General features: G+C 36.4%; 1 protein-coding gene across 4 annotated transcripts in view; it reads right to left on the bottom strand.

Moving 5' to 3' along the window:
• The window catches only part of LOC120522841 (coiled-coil domain-containing protein 138-like), a 106,764-nt gene that overhangs the window by 15,667 nt on the left and 71,925 nt on the right, over nucleotides 1-19,172 (bottom strand). Inside the window, exon 13 of one of the 4 annotated variants that reach the window (XM_039743541.1) lies at nucleotides 9,109-9,131. The exons of the other annotated variants lie outside the window; for them this stretch is intronic. Coding sequence (XP_039599475.1) covers nucleotides 9,124-9,131 — 8 coding nt within the window. The 3' untranslated portion in view covers nucleotides 9,109-9,123. Of the gene's footprint in view, nucleotides 1-9,108; nucleotides 9,132-19,172 lie in introns of those variants that run through there. 4 annotated transcript variants of the gene reach the window in all.

Raw genomic sequence — 19,172 nt, 5'->3', positions numbered from 1 at the left:
GAATATTTACAAGATGATTATGATTTATAAAGATAAACCCTAACAGAAAAGTATGCCTGGTATTATACATCATATTTTGTTTCGGCATAAGCAAATTGTCACAGTAGAACTCAAGCAAAGTTTTAAAAATGTGACCCTTGGTTTTAACACAAGTATAGATTACGGTTATTGATATAGTTACTCTGGTTGTTTTTATGATTTAAGCTTATTCAACTTGGCTTTGACCTTTGAAAATGGTAATACAGTAATCCCTCGCTATATCGCGCTTCGACTTTCGCGGCATCACTCTATCACGGATTTTATATGTAAGCAAATCTAAATATATAACGCGGATTTTTCACTGCTTCGCGGGTTCTGCGGACATTGGGTCTTCTTACTTCTGGTACATGTTTCCTCAGTTGGTTTACCCAGTTGATTTCATACAAGGGACGCTATTCGCGGATGGCTGAGAAGCTAACCAATCAGAGCATACAGTTAAGTTCCTGTGTGCTGACTGGTTCAGCGACGGAGCACCGAATTTGATTCTGCGGCAATAACCAGGAAGTCTTGTCTCGCTCATTCGGCATCAACGTGTTTCGCTGTGTAAAGAGTTAACAACTTTTGTGCTCTTTGTGTTTATCTTTGTGTGTAGTCAAGCCCTTCGTTATGGCTACAAAATGGTACTGCTTCAGGGGCCATGCCCAAGCACCAACCGAAGATGCTAACGATTGCCGAAAAGGTAAAAGTTTTGGATATGTTGAAGGAAGGGAAAAGCTACACCGCTGTAGGACGCCATTATGGCTTTAATGAGTCCACAATTCTTTTTATTTAAAAAGGAGGAAAAGAATATAAGATCTACGGGTGCAGCGTCCTTTTAACCAGGGCGCAAAACGAGTTGTAAGTGGAAGCAATAAGGTAGTAGTCCAGATGGAATCTGCTTTAGGGATTTGGATTGAAGACTGCCAGAAAAAGAACAGCGGTGCTACACAGTCGCCTGAAAAGGTTCCTTTAGAAGGGCTGTAACGCTCTCCTTTGTTGTGCAGTAACATTAAACTCATTGTTATCAGACAAGTCGTCGTGTCATTGTTGGTGAGTAACCATAATTAATTTTCTACTTACAGTACTTAGTACATGTACGTATGTTTAGTGTCACTGTACACACATTTACTGTATATTTTTCTTGCATTGTACATATTTATTGCTGGTGGCCTGTCTATCGTAATGTCTGTAACATATGTGATATCGGAGACGGTCGATATCTTTAAAATAATATTTAGGTTTTACTGTATATAAACAGTGTGTTTACATACATAATTTCAATGAATCTTACTTAATATCTAAGAAAATACAAAGGATTTATGCTGTATAACTGTGCGGGAAATATTTATAAACAGTGTGGGAGAGTTTATAAGGGCTTAAAATATATAAAAATAACCATACAAACATATGATTTCTACTTCGCGGATTTTCACCTATCGCTAGGGGTTCTGGAACGCAACCTCTGCGATCGAGGAGGGATTACTGTAGTCTCTTGTTAAATTCTCAATTAATACAATTTATTTAATGGAGCTTTGGTTTTGAGATTTTTTTCCTGGTTTTGTGCCATCCTTTCAGGACTTGGCCCTACACCATGGGTTCCCAAATTCAGTCCTGGAGCACCACTGTAGCAGCAGGTATTCATTCCAACCAGTTTCACAAATAAGTGGTTCAGCCAGATTTCTAAATCATCTACTTGTTTAATTAGTATTTTTCATCTCTTTACTCAGAAATATTTGCTAGTACATTTACATGTAAACAAATTCAAAAATGTGCATTTTTAACCTTAACTTTCCTTTATCATATTCTTCTTAAATCACCGTTTCCAGTGGAGTTTACTCTCTTAATTATATCCAAATACTAACAGTTAGTGATAAGCGGTGCAGTCACAAGCACAAATGACACTGAACAATCAAAAAAAGTACCTACTTCAACATAAATGTCACCTGTGAACAAGTCTCTCTATTATATTAAAAAGGTTTCTGTTGTGTCCACATTATTTAGCCTTGACCACTCACCTCCACACTGCTCGCCCAATCATTACTCCTACTGCACACATTCTATCTCCATACCACCCAGTGACACTCTCAGTGCTACTAACTTGCTCTTCAACACAGTTGGTTATACTTGCAAGGCAGAAAAGCAAATTATCTACTCAAGAATGTCGAAGATCGTAATAGAAAAATTGCGGTAAGGGTTGATAATGAATGTCAAAAAAAAAGAAAATTAACAAAAAAGAGCTGCATATAATAAAAATCAAGAACAAAGAGATTCATGCAATAAATGAGAATGAGAAAGATATCCCAAATATGTGAATAGAAATGCCAAAAAAGCAACATTTATAAATGTAAGTTAGAGGATAAAGTAATTCACAATATTGTTTTTGATGAGGTGTTAATGTAATTTAATTTTCTATTTATTTTTTATTACATTTTACTTTTTTACTTTTGCTTTTTAATTCATTTCATTATTCATTGGTATTTAAAGTAGACAGTTGTAGTGGAATACTCCAAACCGTCTTCCTCCAGCACCCTGCATACTCTTCTACAGTACATTGCACCTCTTTAAATACAATCACTTGCTCTAACGGAGGAGCCTCCCAACACCCTTCAAGTGGCTCAATAGGGGCCAGAGCCCCCTATTGACTATATTAAAAAAAAAAAAAGTTTTAAACCAGTATATAAAAAAAAGAAAAATCTTTAAAAGCAAGAAATAGAACAATAATTACAGTCACATACAAATGCTTGTTAAAATCCCCTTTAAAAGAAACAGAAAACCCATTTTGTAATTTCTAGATTCAGGAGTCCAGTTAAAACCAGAAGGTGGTTGGGTTGAACACCTACAGTTATGGTGGTCCACAAGACCGAACTTCAGGACTTTTATTACTAAATAGCAAGCAAATCAATGTAGCATTGAAAGTGGCAACTCTACTTTAATTTCCATTTATGCACAGTTCTGTACCACTCATTCTAGTAGGCTGGCAGTATATTATCAGACATATTTCAACCTGTTTCATTGCAGCAACTGTATTGCTGCCTTAAGTAATAGTAATGCTAGCTGTCAGGGCTAAACAAGTTGTTGTTCTTTAGACTAGCTGGAAAGGTCACTCAAGAGTCTGGCCCAAGGTAGAATTTGGTTCTGAATTGCAGATTTATTAACAGAGTAACCACTATGATAAAGATAAATCAAATCTCAGATCTTGAGAAGAAATTTTGTATGACTGATTTTTAAATTTTATCACTGTTACCAGATTATTTTTTAACTAAGCTACTAAAGTTATATGCCACTCACTAATGAGGGTATCACCACAGCATAAAACCATCTCAACCATCTCTACTTTACACATGCTTTATTGATTACAGTCTCAGAACCAGATGGTATTTGTGTGTAACTCATGTTTGGCATCTTTACTAGTTACCCAATTTGATTTTCATATGACATTAAGTAAATATATTAAATCATGAACTGCTTTATTTGTGGATTACTGCTTTATACAATGTATTTATAATCATCTGCACTGTTGTACTCCCACAACTTTCCTGCTGCATGTTCTCCGACATACTGTTCAAGACTGTTCATTATAACGGGACTACCTGTGCTACAGATTGCTAAATCGGAGTCTATAAGAACATAGCTTTTACAAATTAAATAAACAAGAACTTAAAAGCAGCCTCTATGTAAATAACAGCACTGTATACAGTTTGATGCTGAATTCATTTGCACCAGCTGGTCTTAAATGCTGAAAAGCAGCAATGGGATTACATTCCATAAAGTCAGGAGGCCATCCAAGAAAATATTTTGTACGTCACATTTCACAATATAAAGAACAGCACAGTACAACTTGGGTGGTATAGCGGCACAGGTTAGCACTGATAGAGCAATACTGTATAAGTTTACACAATTACATTTTGGATGGGTGACTTGGTTGCAGAGAGCACCAGAAACCAGCAACACAGGTTTTAAAGTGTAAGTGCTTATAGAACTATTAAAATCCTGAAAATAAACTCAATAAACTATACTTTCTGATTTCATAGTCTGTCATTATCTATAAATAAAGAGAGATACTGTAGATAAAAACATATGCTGGAGCTAAAACTTTCAGAGCACTACCATATAAAGCAAATAATGTTGACTATCTCTTAACAGCAGTGCATGTCAAGGTCTGGGACATATTAGATGGTAAGCTCACATTCGGTACTCATAGTCAATGTATTGAATACAGAAGATATGGGCAAAGGGTAAACACCGGAGTGATTTTGATAACAGCCAAATCATTATGGCCAGATCACTGGGTCAGAGCATATCCATATTGTAAAGGCTTGGGGGGTGTTCACGGTCAGTCACGGTGTGAGAAGGAAAAAAACAAACTGTCTTCAGGATGTAGGGTGGCCAAAACATATTAATGTAAGAGGTCTAAGAAGGCTACCCCGCCTGGTACATAACAGCAGGGCTACTGTGGCACAAATTGCAGGTAATTTTAATTTAAGTTATGTGAATAATTTTTTGAACCCTGCTGCGTATGGGACTGTGTACCTACAGTCCACTCAATGTCCATGCTAACCCCTGCCCAATGTCAAAAATGTACAAATGACATATGAGCATTGCAACTGGACCTTGGCTCAATCGAAGAAGGTTCTCTGGTATTATGAATTCCATTTTCTCTGGAAGGCCGAGTGAGTTTCATTTATGTGGTGAAGAGATGGCAACAAAATGCACAGTCGGTGAATGGAGTATAAAACTTTGGCTAAGATTCTGCTGGGAAGCTCTGGGTCTGGGCATTCATGCGGTTGTTAATGTGATGCGTACTACATACCCAAACATCTGTAGACCAGAACCATCATTACATTGCAACTGTATTCCCTGTAGAAACACCATTTTTCATCATGACAATGTCACACTACACAAATTGTTGGGGAATGGTTTGAGAAACATGATTAAGACTTCAAGCTGCTCTGGCCTCCAAATTCCCTAGATCTCACTCCAAGTGAGCATCTGTATGATGTGTTACAACAACAAGTCCAATCTGCAGTGGCTCTGCCTTGCAACTTATAGGGGTTATAGAATCTGCTGCAAATACCAGATACTTCAAGACACTTTTTAGGGGTCTTATAGAGTCCATGCTTTAGCAGGTTTGAGCGGTTTTGGCCGCACATGAAGGATCTCCTCACATTTGCACAGGAAACATTTGTTTCCGATAACAGTTACTCATAAAGGGCCTTCAAAAACAAAATATTCTTGCACACATCCGCCCAAAACTAAAAAGTTCAAGGGACAGTAATGAATTAAAAATAATATTTTTATTCAGTATGATATGGGTGCATGGATCAATACTACTCTCTTTGTAATGATCCTGAACATTGTTACTTTAATTTAGTATGTTTTATTTATATCCCAATCTTTAAAAATGCTAAACCGTCAAATTCATGGGTATAATTATATTTACCCTGCATGAGAGTGGCTCTTAAGTGTTTGCTTAACTGTGAGAGTGACAGCACAATCTGAAGGAACATTTACTTAATACATTTTGAAAATAGATCACCTCGACCATTTGAGAAAAATGTTCCACTTTTCTTGCCAAAAATCAAATGAATCTGACAGAATTTTTGTTACATGTATGTATAAATGCAACCCTGATTTGATCCCAACAATATTGCATACAGCTGGAATTTGGGACCACGTGCATTAAACACTATGGAACAGTGCCAGGAATAATAATAGGTGGTTTACTGAATGAACAAAACAAACAAAGATGTATAGCATTCTAATAAAAACATCTACAAATGGAGTTTTAATACACTGAATGAAACATGATCTCAGCAAGAGCTGATAGCTACTCCTGAAAGTCAGTTGTACCGTATTCATAATGATATTTCAGCAACAATTCCCAGTCCCTTACAAATTGAACTGATGCAGACTGAGGTATTATAAGTAATTCACCTGTGAGAACTTTAGGCTGCAAGGCATTATGATGCCATGCTTGCTGGGTATTTGTTTTTAAAAATTATTATTAGACTTTCTAAACTCTTGAAGTATTTCACACTATGAGGAAAAAAATAAGTCTTTTACATGTGATTTTTAAACCTCTTCATTTACCTCAATACTACTTTCTACCAGGTTGCATAGCACTCTTAAGCTGTTAGGACATGGCATCAGCATGGAGCCATTTGACCATGGCCAAATTGTTGTCATTTGGAATGAAAATTGGTGCTGACATATGATGTTTTTTCAGAGTAAAACTGATTAATTTGGTACAAAGAAATTAGTGTAAAACTCTAATGACATTCCCAAGTAAGTCAATGCTGCAATGCTATTAGAGATGCAGATGAATTTTGGATGTGGTTAAAAAAAATGCCCATTTTTTATAGTTTAAACCCTAAATATGCCCCCATAACACTTTAATTTAATTTCAAACTCAGCTTATTACCTAAAAATAAAGAATGTAAAGATAAACCAGCATACTGTACTGCTAGGTCTCCTGCAGTGCTAGAATGTAAAATACCGATGTTACCGCTATATTTACTGTAATTCATGCAAGTGCATTTTCATTGCCAGAAGCCTTAGACGGTGCAGCTCGTTTCGGCGGCATCTTGGGGCTTTAACCCTTAAACTGCCACAAACTTAGGGGTTAATGCATCCCTCGATGCCAAAAACTTTTTTGCTGTACTTTTTAAGTAAACATCACAATTCACAAAGAAAAAGTGAAATTTTAATGCAACACATTTTTTTTTCATGCAAAGGGCATCATAATTACTGCAACACTGATCATTTTACACACTGCTAATTAGCTGTACAAACTGTTAAAAAAATACTGGAACAATATATACAAGGTGCAACTGACGCAATGGATGGTAAGCGCTGATGCTTGCAGGCTAATCTAGTGCAGCGGCTGAATCCCAGGGACAGTGAGGCTGCAGTACTGCAGAGTGTCACAGTTAGGTCACAGAACTGCACAGAAATACAGGAGATTGTAGAGACAGGAACTTTATTCAAACACTTCAAAACAAACATGTCTCTTTCAGAAGTAAAACGAGCTCAGTATGCAGTTAGTTCTCAATTAAAGAATAGACAAACATCATAGGGGAGCGGGACCGCCAACAGGAGAAGATGTCGGGGGGGAGGAGAGAGAAACAAAGCAATCAGCCAAAAGGAAAGGTGCTGTTCAGGCTTTTAAGTATGCATAGCGTCACGCGAAAAGCATATCATGCAACAGAGCAGCCGCAAGTAAGGCCAGCAAGTAAGGAAGCAATGAGAAATTAGTCTATCAGCATTTTTTTAAGAGGGTTTTTTTGAGAAGCATCCGTGTCTTCTAGGGGTGTGTTCAGCCCCCCTGCTCACAAGGGGCTGGCACTAGTCATGAGCAGGCTGCTCAATGAATGTACGGCACTGACTGATCAGCTCCTACATGCTTGCAAATGGCACTAGGAAACGACTATAGCCAGTTGTGGCGGTTTAAGGGTTAAGAGGAACAAAACGGAAAACAGAAGAACACTCAGCTGGAGATGCATTACAGTCAATCAGCTGCAAGGAGAAATGAATAGCACTGTAGCAGTCCGGTGCCGCTAAGATTTACACCATCAAGAAGACAGAGATTTATTTATTTTTATGGTGGAGATTCCAGGGACGCACCCAGCCTTGGCCCGACCCACACGCACTCACAAACAGAGACAAAAACAAAACAAACCAGTAATCAAACAGTAAATAAAGAATGTAATGAAAACAACGATACCACCCCTGCTCCCCCCATGGCGATTACACATTAAATACAACAAAGCACAAACAAAAACACACACAGTAAATCATGAAAAACGTACATGAAAAACGGCAACGGATGAAATGTAATGATGAAAATAGATAGTTCAAAGATCCGCACGTTGAATGGGAATGTAAAGATAGTCCTACCGCTAGTTCCTGAAATAGTGAAGATGGGTGGACGGGTTCAGGAGCGCTCCTTTCTTTGCAGGATGGCCACGAATCCACTTACAGTCATCATGTACACAAGCAGACTGCAGACAATATAGACGCCAACCACAAAATGATCCAGGACAAAACAAATAAGTAACCCAACAGAAGGCAGACAGACAGGAACTTGAAACACAAATTACAAAAACTTTTTTTTGCTTTTTGGTCACCAGCCCCCTTTTAAAAAGCCATGCTGATATTCTTTGACCCAAACAGCCCCAGAAGAAGACCAATCAGAGCCACTGCAGGGACTGCTGGGAGTTGCAGTTTCAAATTCAATTGGCTACTTTCACCATCCCAAGCTGTGTTTTCCTCTACAGTTGCTTCCTGTTCTCTCTACAGTGCAGTACTGCCACGAAAAAAAGGCATAAAAATTGAGGAGGATATTTGTGGTTTCTGCTAACAATTATTAGAACCTCGACTGAACCGCGACTTTGTGGGGGTCTACTGTATATAAAAATATGTTTTATTATAATACATATATATATTACATTATATTGAAGGAAATAAACACTTTTAATGTCTGACAATTTACCCTTTACATCAAGAAAAGGTAAACTTCAGTAAATAAATAGATTTATAAAATCTTCTATAGACAGAGTGAGAGATGCACACTCACAAAATACATAGATATCATGCAAATTACATGCAATGATGCCTAAGACAAGTAAATCCATTAAAAACTCAAAAAGAGAAAATTTTGATTCTGCCACAATACTTTCATAGATATCTACCTATCCTACATAGTATGTTATTATCTCTTGACAGAAAAATCTACTGGAACAACTTTGCTCAAAATCAGCAAAACCTATAAGCAATGCAAGTAGCAAATTTCATTATTATTGAGACCCATACCCTGACACACAGACAAATTAACACACCACTTCGAAAGCTCTTGAACCATGCAGAGGAATGCCTTGATCCCATTTAAATATGCTTTACTTTCTTGCACTACTCAGCAATATTTCAGCAAACAATGCATGTGGTTTGAAAGTTGTGAGCATGCTACTAAGCAAATGCCATATGGACTATACAACGGGAATAACATGGATGTTTTAATTTTGTTACTTGCTGTTTTGTGTCTGCCCCTCGCTGGCCCCCACTGAAGCACACTGCAGCAGATACCTTTTTTTTTTCTTTAAATAATGGCTATTCTCCTAAAAAACATTATAATTTTTTTTCAGCAATCATTATACACAACACTAGGAAAGTAACAGTTAGTAATCATCCAAAAAAATTTAAAGCAAGACAACATGATAATCAGTTAACCCAAGAGTCTGAAACAGTCCCGAAGGACTCCACTTTTCACTCTATTTTTTTCCGAATTTTGTTTCCGAATGAAAACAAAATCAACTAATACTTTGATTTGTTAGTGCTTGCATTCTGTTTATTTTCACTTTTGTGATAGTACCATCAAACTGCTCCTTGCATCAAAAGAGACTTCCTTCTCAGACATTCACTTTACCTTTGAAAATATTTCCTTAAATCAGATATGTATAATGTTCATCTGTTGGTTCATTTTGCAGCCTCATTACTGTTTCACTTCTGGTTTAATAAAAACACACATACACACAATTGATAGTTCTGAATCTTAAAAAGACATTCAGTTTAAATTAACACAAGGCCAGAATGTTCCATTAGCAGCCATACTTGGTTACTAATTAAGAAATTGGCTGAAATTAAAACTTTGGGCTGTTGTGACCCCAGAATTTGACAGCCCTTGGATGACTTGGTTGCTTTGAGCCTTGCCATTTTAAATTGCTAGCTGTAGCCAGCTTTAGTAGACTGAAAGTCATAAAACTTTGCATCTCATGCAGGGAATGTCAAAAACCAGATACACCTTTGAGTTGAAAGGAAAAAGCAGATTAAAGTTCCAGCAGTTCATTCACTTATACAAAACACATCAAGGATAAATTGCAGCCAATCAAATATAAACACTGACATACAGATCTCCTCTGTAGTGCAATTTTTTCATTCTAGAAAAAGACAGGATTGTGAAATGCTCAGAACCAACTGCTGCAGACACATGTTTTACACTGACATCCCAGTGATGAAAGTTTTGAAAGAAAATAAACTAGGAGTGCTTTAGACAAGCTTAATTTTGTGAGCCACTTGATTCGGGTGCTTGATGATGAAAAGCTTTTCTTACAGACCTAAGTAGGCTTATATTATCATTAAGGCTGGCAGGGGCTACTGCAGACAATCAGTGGGAAAACTAGCAATAACTAACAATGATAGAACAAAAGGCACCATTAAAAACCCCATTTGAAACCAAACATTAATTTGAATTTTTGTGTATTTGTTGCTGAAATGAACCAGGGCTAGGTTAAAGCTGCAAATAGCCAACTGCTTTCAATAACCTTCTTTTTCTTGAAAGTATCCAATGTGTAAATTCTTTTTTGACTGTAACAACATTAACTCTTATTTCCTGTTAAAACAATTGCTTAAATTATGCTGTTGTCTGGCATCACGCTTTAATAACATTCTTGCCATTTATTTTGGATTTACTTAAAGGCTGAACATAACTATCAATTTTACCGTTTGAAGGAGATGTAAATAGTTCCAAGATTTGTACAGAGAATAAAGGAGTTCTAGGTGCACTGATGCAAAGTCACTTTTCAAGCAGGTTGCAATAAGAGTGAAACTACTCAAGCATGGATGTCTAGGAGATATACCATTAAGCCAGTGACAAACCTGATTTAGTATCATTTCATGAGGTAGCAACTAGCAAAATTGTCAACTTTCTGCTTGAAAGAACATAGTAGATGGTGTTCATTTCCTTGTATTTACTTGTTTTTCTTTCTTAATTTCAAGGAAGCATAAAAATAAAAAAACAATTAATAGATGTTAGACTTTCTATAACAAAGACTCTTTAAAAAAAGATTTAAGGTTTCTAAACATTAACCTGTATCAAATAAAGTAAAGTGTTTTTTAATAGCAAATAACTAACTTTCATTGCTGTTCCTATATGGGGAACATACAGAATATAAATTAACCTTGAAAAGCATGGGGGAGATTTGGGGAGGAGAGACCTACACTTCTGAAGGAATTCTAGGGCAGCACATTCTTCATATAAATTTTCTGATTAGAAATGCTACAAATAAAAACAGTACTCAAGATCTGAAATTGCTTTGAAGTTGAATCTGCTGAACCATGTTAAATCAAAAGCTTTCAAATCATTATAAATATAGATGGCCCGAATCCAGAGGCATCACGCATATTCTGCTGAATGCAAGTTCAACTTTTAACGCTCGTCTGAAAAGTCTGTTTTACAATTCAGTTTTTTTTGTTTTTTTTTTTAATTTGTATTAACTTATTTTCAGTATTTTGGTAATTGCTAGTAGAATTTAGAAAATGCTCGGCTTTAACACATTTTAACAACATGCAATGACTTAGCATGTTTGTTGCCTCCAACAATTGAGTAAGCTATTTTTGATAAAAATAAAAAGCATGGTGTTATGTTTGGTGTATAATGCATAGGATATTTTTTGTGCATCTTTATTTAATCTTAGCATTTATTTCTATTAACTTCACTGATGCCATGGATCTGTCACAATGCAAACATTTATAAACACAGTCAGAGAGTAAGTCTGACAACAAGCCAGTATCTATTTACATAAGAGTATGTTTTCATATGATGTACAAGCCACATGATAGCAAGGATATACAAGTATGAATGGAAAGTTACAAAGAAAAACATGTGACGCCACAAGTGTGTTACAGGCAAAGCCCTGAACCCAAAACTGTTGTTAATCTATACTAATAAAAGGCAAAGCCCTCACTGACTGACTGACTCACTCACTCACTCACTCACTGACTCATCACTAATTCTCCAAGTTCACGTGTAGGTAGAAGGCTGAAATTTGGCAGACTCATTCCTTACAGCTTACTTACAAACGTTGGGCAGGTTTCATTTCGAAATTCTACACGTAATGGTCATAACTGGAAGCTATTTTTCTCCATATACTGTAATGGAGTTGAGCTGGATGGCCGTGGGGGCGGAGTTTCGTGTGACATCATCACGCCTCCCACGTAATCACGTGAACTGACTATCATCGCAGTACATAGAAAACCAGGAAGAGCTCCAAAAAGCGCTGAAGAAAACATGCATTATATAATTGAGAAGGCAGCGAAACAATAAGAATCGAGCAACTGACATTTACAACCATATTCATGAGTGCTGCTACTTCGGAAACAAAGCACGGTGTAAACTTAAAATTTAAATTAAGTTCATAGACAGGCTGCCGCTGGTGTTTGTCATGCCCACGGGTAATGCGGGATACAAGTTTAACGAGAGGACGCAGAATATAAACGAGAGTTTTGATCACTTTGTAACTAAGTTAAAATTGCAGGTGAAGAGCTGTGCTTATGCAAATTCCGAGAGACTGTGTTTGTGGGGGATTGACAGTTTGATTGCTTTTCTCCTGGACAACTATACTTGCATTCTCAAAAGTGACCTTGCGCAGCTTCGTCATATTACAACCGGAGTGCAGCCAGAAACTTTTAACTGCCGGGTCTTGCTTAACATTAAATTAAGCCGTGGACATCGCAACATCACACAAGAGAGCAGCTCACGTGAACTTACTGAACGCAGTATGAGTGATCACTTCCATGCATCAAACCTGTTCAAAAAACGCATTACACAATTGACAAGGTGATGGCTTTATATGGCGTTTGTTTATAAAGCAGCGGAGAGGCTGTGTGAAGGCAACTACACAAAAAAACAGCAGAGCGCCACACTCTGAATGTATTCCTGGCATCACCGTTATACCCCTTGATCTCCCATTTCAATTGAAATGCCTCAAATTTCCAGTAAGGCTCTGCTTCGCGATGACAATTAATAAGTCTCAGGGACACACCCTACAAAAGGTTGCCATTGATTTGAGGCAACATTGCCTTCCTCCTGGACAAAACTATACGTTACATTCTCAAAAGTAATATATATATATCTATATATATATATATATATATATATATATATATATATATATATATATATATATATATATATACACACACACACACCCCGATCTACATACTGTCAAATAAACAAACCACACACCATAGCGCAACATGAGAGGCTTCGCCTTTAGCGCTGACGTCTGAGGTTCGATTCGCGAGAGTGAGCCCATCAGGCAGTTGGATTTAGTCTTTAAATTTCTATGGTGAAGAAAAATTTATGCAATGATGATTAAATTTTACTTTCATTCCTACAAAACATATTTCTGTTGACCAAATAAAAATTACTTATATTTAAAATTTAAATAGAACTTGAACAAATACGATAGTTCATAATACCCACGCAGCACTAAGTGCACGTAAGATTAGGAGTCATCCGTTTTAACAAGCAGCGTATTGCACTGATACGAAATAGCCTGCCCATTTAATTATTTGGGAATGGATAGATAAATTAAGATTTTGTACAAATAATGTTTTTAATTTTTTTTGTCTCATCAGTCCACAAGGTATTTTCCCAAAAGTCTTGGCAATCATTGAGATGTTTCTTAGCAAAATTGAGACAAGCCCTAATGTTCTTTTTGCTTAACAGTGGTTTACGTCTTGGAAATCTGCCATGCAGGCTGTTTTTGCCCAGTCTTTTTCTAATGGTGGAGTCGTGAACACTGACCTTAATTGAGGCAAGTGAGGCCTGCAGTTCTTTAGACGTTGTCCTGGGGTCTTTTGTGACCTCTCAGATGAGTTGTCTCTCCTGGGAAGGTTCACCACTGTTCCATGTTTTTGCCATTTGTGGATAATGGCTCTCACTGTGGTTCGCTGGAGTCCCAAAGCTTTAGAAATGGCTTTATAACCTTTACCAGACTGATAGATCTCAATTACTTCTGTTCTCATTTGTTCCTGAATTTTTTGGACCTTGGCATGATGTCTAGCTTTTGATCTACTTCTCTGTGTCAGGCAGCTCCTATTTAAGTGATTTCTTGATTGAGACAGGTGTGGCAGTAATCAGGACTAGGGGTGGCTACGGAAATTGAACTCAGGTGTGATACACCACAGTTAGGTTATTTTTTAACAAGGGGGCAATTACTTTTTCACACAGGGCCATGTAGGTTTGGATTTTTTTTCCCTAAATAATAAAAACCATCATTTAAAAACTGCATTTTGTGTTTACTTGTGTTATTTTTGACTAATGGTTAAATTTGTTTAATGATCAGAAACATTTTGTGTGACAAACATTCAAAAGAATAAGAAATCAGGAAGGGGGCATAGAGATAGAGAGAGATAGAGAGATAGATATAGATATAGTAAGTGACAGTTCTTTGATCGATGGTGATCACCTCGATAGACATCTCACTACCCAAATCGCTACTTGTGAATCTAAGATGTTTAACAGGCATTCCCAATATTAACTTGTGGATTTACCTGAGAATATTTAGCGTCAGTGTCTCTATTAATTTGTGAATTTGCCTCCGAGTATTTAGTGACAGCGTTTCTATGAACTTGTGGATTTGCCTGCGAGTATTTAAAGACAGCGTGTCTATTAACTTGTGGATTTTTCTGCGAGTATTTGGCGGCAGCGTCACAAAGTTGTTTCCGTCTAGCTGCATCAGAAAATGTACCACAACGTCTGACACGCCTCCTTTTTACTGTTTTCTCACAGCTTGGATTGCTGCTATCATAATCAGTTTGAGTTCCATGGTTTGTTTCAGTTACGTTAGTATTTGCAGGACTTGTGTTGAAGTGACATTCGGCATCTGTCAAGCGTTGTAAGCATACAACCGCCTTCACTGATAACTTTGCATCATAATAAACGAACAATAAAACAGCGGAGAAGCCGTGGATTAAATAAAAAGGCTGCAGTTATCAGCAGGGAGACGTGAATACCGTGGTGAAGCAAAGAAGGGAATGAAGAGACCGAAGTGACGGATGGCCTTATATGGGCAGGCAGTCAATTACGTGGGAGGCGTGGGGAAGGGGGACGCAATATAGGCAGGCAGCCAACTATGTGGGAGATGTGGTGATGGGGGAAGCAACACCGCCTCACACGGTGACCGAGCTGCAGGCTATGGACGTATACAGTGCATCCAGAAAGTATTCACAGCGCATCACTTTTTCCACATTTTGTTATGTTACAGCCTTATCCCAAAATGGATTAAATTCATTTTTTTTCCTCAGAATTCTACACACAACACCCCATAATGACAACGTGAAAAAAGTTTGAGGTTTTTGCAAATTTAACACTTCAGTAAAATATTAATCTAGAGTTCTAGATGTTCCATTGATTTCTCTGTGTAAGGTTTTAAACATACAGTATCATATCATTCAATAAAATTAAACCCAATTCAGGGTGATAGGGTCTGGAAAATATCCCAACAGCTTTGGCTACAAGGCAGGAAACCACCCTCACTACACCTTGGAATAAAAACATTTTGCGAGGAATCCATGAAGCAGCAGCACTAGACACTGTGCGGACCCATTGTTAAACAACATAATACGTTATTTTCCGCACTACTGGTAAAATTCTAAGAGGTAACCTTTTTTTGTCTTTTTTAGGTACTATCATACCTAGTACTTGACTAAAGATCCTTCAACACAAAGCTTGATTTTTCCTCTCTCTTAGTAATTAATTTTGTATTGCTATTTTGTGAACATCTTGGTGAATTATTTATTTAGTTTGCTTTCTTCCTGCTCATCTCTAATTTTTAAATGGAGTAGTAGTATACAAAGCTCCCCCCCCCCAATTTTCTTAGATTCTACTGCAAATGTGCTTTCCCCTTTTTTCTTATCTTCCTGGAACAGTTTTTTTATTATCAGATGCAGTTTCACATATTCATCTTTTGTCTTATTTTTTGCTCTATTTAAAGTAAAATTTTAGGGTAGTAGTCCCCCCCTAACATCCCCCCCAAAGTATTTTTTATAATCATCTGGCTAGTCGGAGTTCTGTAAACAGGTGAGATTGTGTGACCACTTGTGTAGTACTGAAAAAACTACTGGGCAAAGTGCATATACATGCTACTGTCTTTTATTTTGGAATTTAGTGTGAGTAAATGTTATGGATAATTATGTCCATTTCTTAAAGCTTGCTCTACTGGTACTTTGGGAGTTTTATATATTTTGACTTATCTAGTTCTACATTTAAAAATGTGTTTCTGATTAGAATCTGAGGTGGTATGGTGGTGTAGTGGTTAGCACTGCACCTTCACAATTCCAAAGACCTGGTTAAGCTCCTGCCCTAAGTACTGCCTCTTTAGATAATTCACAGTCTTCGCATGTATGTTTGTATTTTCTTTGAATATTCTTTTTTTTTTTTTTTTCAAATTAACTGGCTTCACACAAGTAATCGTGTGTTTAATTGTACCCAGCATTGGACTTACATCTCTTCCGTGTTAGCTGACTCCAGCACCCATGTCACCACACTGGATAAGCAGAAAAGAAAATGCTTGTATCGATACATTTTTGTAATTTTTAGAGATTCACGTTCAATATTTTGAAAACAGCTGGCAGATTTAATTAAACTGTCAAGAATTACAGGAATACTAAGTTAAAGTTTAAATACAAAAATATATTCTGCATGTATAAAGTGCTAATTACTCTTTAAATAATTTACTGTATATACAACACAAAAAGAAAAACACTGTTAAACACTGTTTTAACACTGCAGTTAAAAATGTAAAACTATAGGTACAAAAAATAATTTAATATGCAATATAGGTTATAAATCCAAGCATTCTGGATCAATCATTTCTGATGTAAATTTTAAATTAGGAAGTTAAATTAAATAAATACTGCATAAGGTAAAATACAGAAACATTCTAACAGTGAGTAGTGCTGGTGATCATGTTTCAAAGCTGAGTAAAGAGGCGTATTAGCATGGAGACAATGTAAGACACTCTACAGGCAACTGATTTTAAGCCACAGGAAAAAAAATCATCATTTAATAGATTATAAAGACTAGCATGCTGGATCAATCAGTTCTGAAGTCAATTCCCAAGTCAAAATAAATATGTGGTAAAATATAGAAACATCCTAACAGTTAGTGGTACTGGTGGTCGAATTTCAAAGCTGAGCAAAGAGAGGCATATTAGTATAGAGAAGACATCCTAACACTAACAAATTTGGAATTTCTCCAAAAATGCAATTGCTTGAAGATGAATGGTACAGTTAATCCTTTTACCGCTTAAAATGAGTTTTTGAAACAAACAGACTGTCTTTAATCTTTTTAAGTATGTCCTCTACTGACTTTTTTCCTTTTTTCTTTCATGCTCATCTTGCTGACAATGTAGCAAAAAAAGGCCCAATAAATCATTTTTATTCCATTACTCCCACCCAAACCTATAGGGTGATAAGCACAAAGAAATTTTACAATGATGAAGGCCACTAGTCAAATAAAGTGCCTCACAATACCATTACATTCAAAATGTCTTAGTGGACAGAAAAAATATACATATTCAATCAGTTCCCCTAATCCTGTGTGGATTCCCTTCTCCTCAACACCAACTGTAAACATAATATTGCTCTTTAAAAATCTATTTAGAGCACTAATAAAGATAAAATATCCACTAGTTTATGACAATTTATATGCCAACAACTATTACACATGAAACAAACATGTGAACAATAATAAAATCATAAAAAGTGAAACTTTGGAAATCTTCCATTTTCTATTGTTTGCTTACAGCAGCACTGATTGTCCTGATTTTCAGTGTATACAGCCTGGTTTCTCAGCTTCAAAACTCTGTTTCTCTTTTTTTTTTATATTTTACTTTACCACATTGCAAATGCTTACTTTGTTTTGTAATTTTATACTGTTTTGTATATGCAGGGCTCTTTTTGATACCTTTAGTTTATAATCTTCCAGTTACATTTTAAAAGTCCCTTTTGTTTCTGCCAGTAATGAGTTTTAACATTTGAAGTGTTTTTTTCTTTTGCATACTGTTCACTTCCGTTTATGAATTTGACACCATATTGCTTTCTTGATAGCCCTGAAAATGCATTTTGATAGTGTATGATGTTAATGGCACTATATAAAACAAAAATCAATTACACATGGGAAATAAATATTTTTATTTGTTAATTTATATGTAGTACTAGGGTGTTGTACCGTGTTAGACATTATGAATGTAGAGAAAAGCCAAGCAAAATGGCCTTTTATTGGCTAACTAAAAAGATTACAATATACAAGCTTTCGAGACAACTCAGGCCACAGTTTCTGTACTACATCTTGCCTGAAGAAGGGGCCTGAGTTGCCTCGAAAGCTTGTATATTGTAATCTTTTTAGTTAGCCAATAAAATGTGTAATTTTGCTTGGCTTTTCATTTATATGGTAAAGGAGAAAGAAGGATTATTAAAAATATGAAGCAGAAGAATAACAGATTTAAAGAGGTGAATTAAAAAAATTATTTGGCATAGTTTAAAATAAATTGTGTGGCTTTATGAAGGGAAAAAAAACCACTCCCTTGTTAACAACAAGTCATTTCTGAGCCATGTTAGCAATTTTTTGATTTGCAAGACAAAGGCTACAACAAATAAGACTCCATGCCCTGATGGTTTAAGGGTGAATAGACTTGAAGGTATGCATTTACCAAAATAAAAAACATTTTTATGAAATGGACTGCTGAGTATGCTGTACCATTTTCTTTTTGCCCAGCAGTGCTTACTTCTTTCTTGGAAAGCAGGTGGCATAGTGGTTATGGCTTTGGAATTCAAACCCTTAAGATGTGGGTTCAAGTTCTGCGACTGTTAATGTTTAACCATGAGAAAAATCACTTCACCTCTCAGTGCTCAAATTAGAACAAAGAAATGTAACCAGTTGTATCTCAAATGTTACATGTTGCCCAAGATAAAGGTGTCATGAAAATAGTAAGTAATAACTTCCATGATGAGTATGGTCCCTGAACTTTCAAAGGGAAGTAAAATAGAAAAAGCATTAAGTGTATCTATCCATGGTCATGATTATTATAGCACATACTCTTATAGTTTTAAAAGTGATGCTGGCCCAAAAAGCAGCCCAATATACAGTATTTAGCCAATAACTTTTAGCACATAGACATCTAGCTTACTTGTAAAATGCTGAAATTGGATTACAATTAGCAGCTGAATATAATACACATTTATCACAAGCAAGGCTCACTTTACTTTCAAAATGCAAATACAGCATTCAGTGCATGAATTCAATGAAAGAGCACCATTGAAAAGCAGTGTAAATGTCTATATACAGTTCTCACATACAGTTTTTGAAACAAACA

This window comes from Polypterus senegalus, chromosome 2 (genome assembly GCF_016835505.1).
Source record: "Polypterus senegalus isolate Bchr_013 chromosome 2, ASM1683550v1, whole genome shotgun sequence".
Lineage (NCBI taxonomy): Eukaryota > Metazoa > Chordata > Cladistia > Polypteriformes > Polypteridae > Polypterus > Polypterus senegalus.
This window is presented reverse-complemented; position numbering and strand designations above follow the sequence as displayed.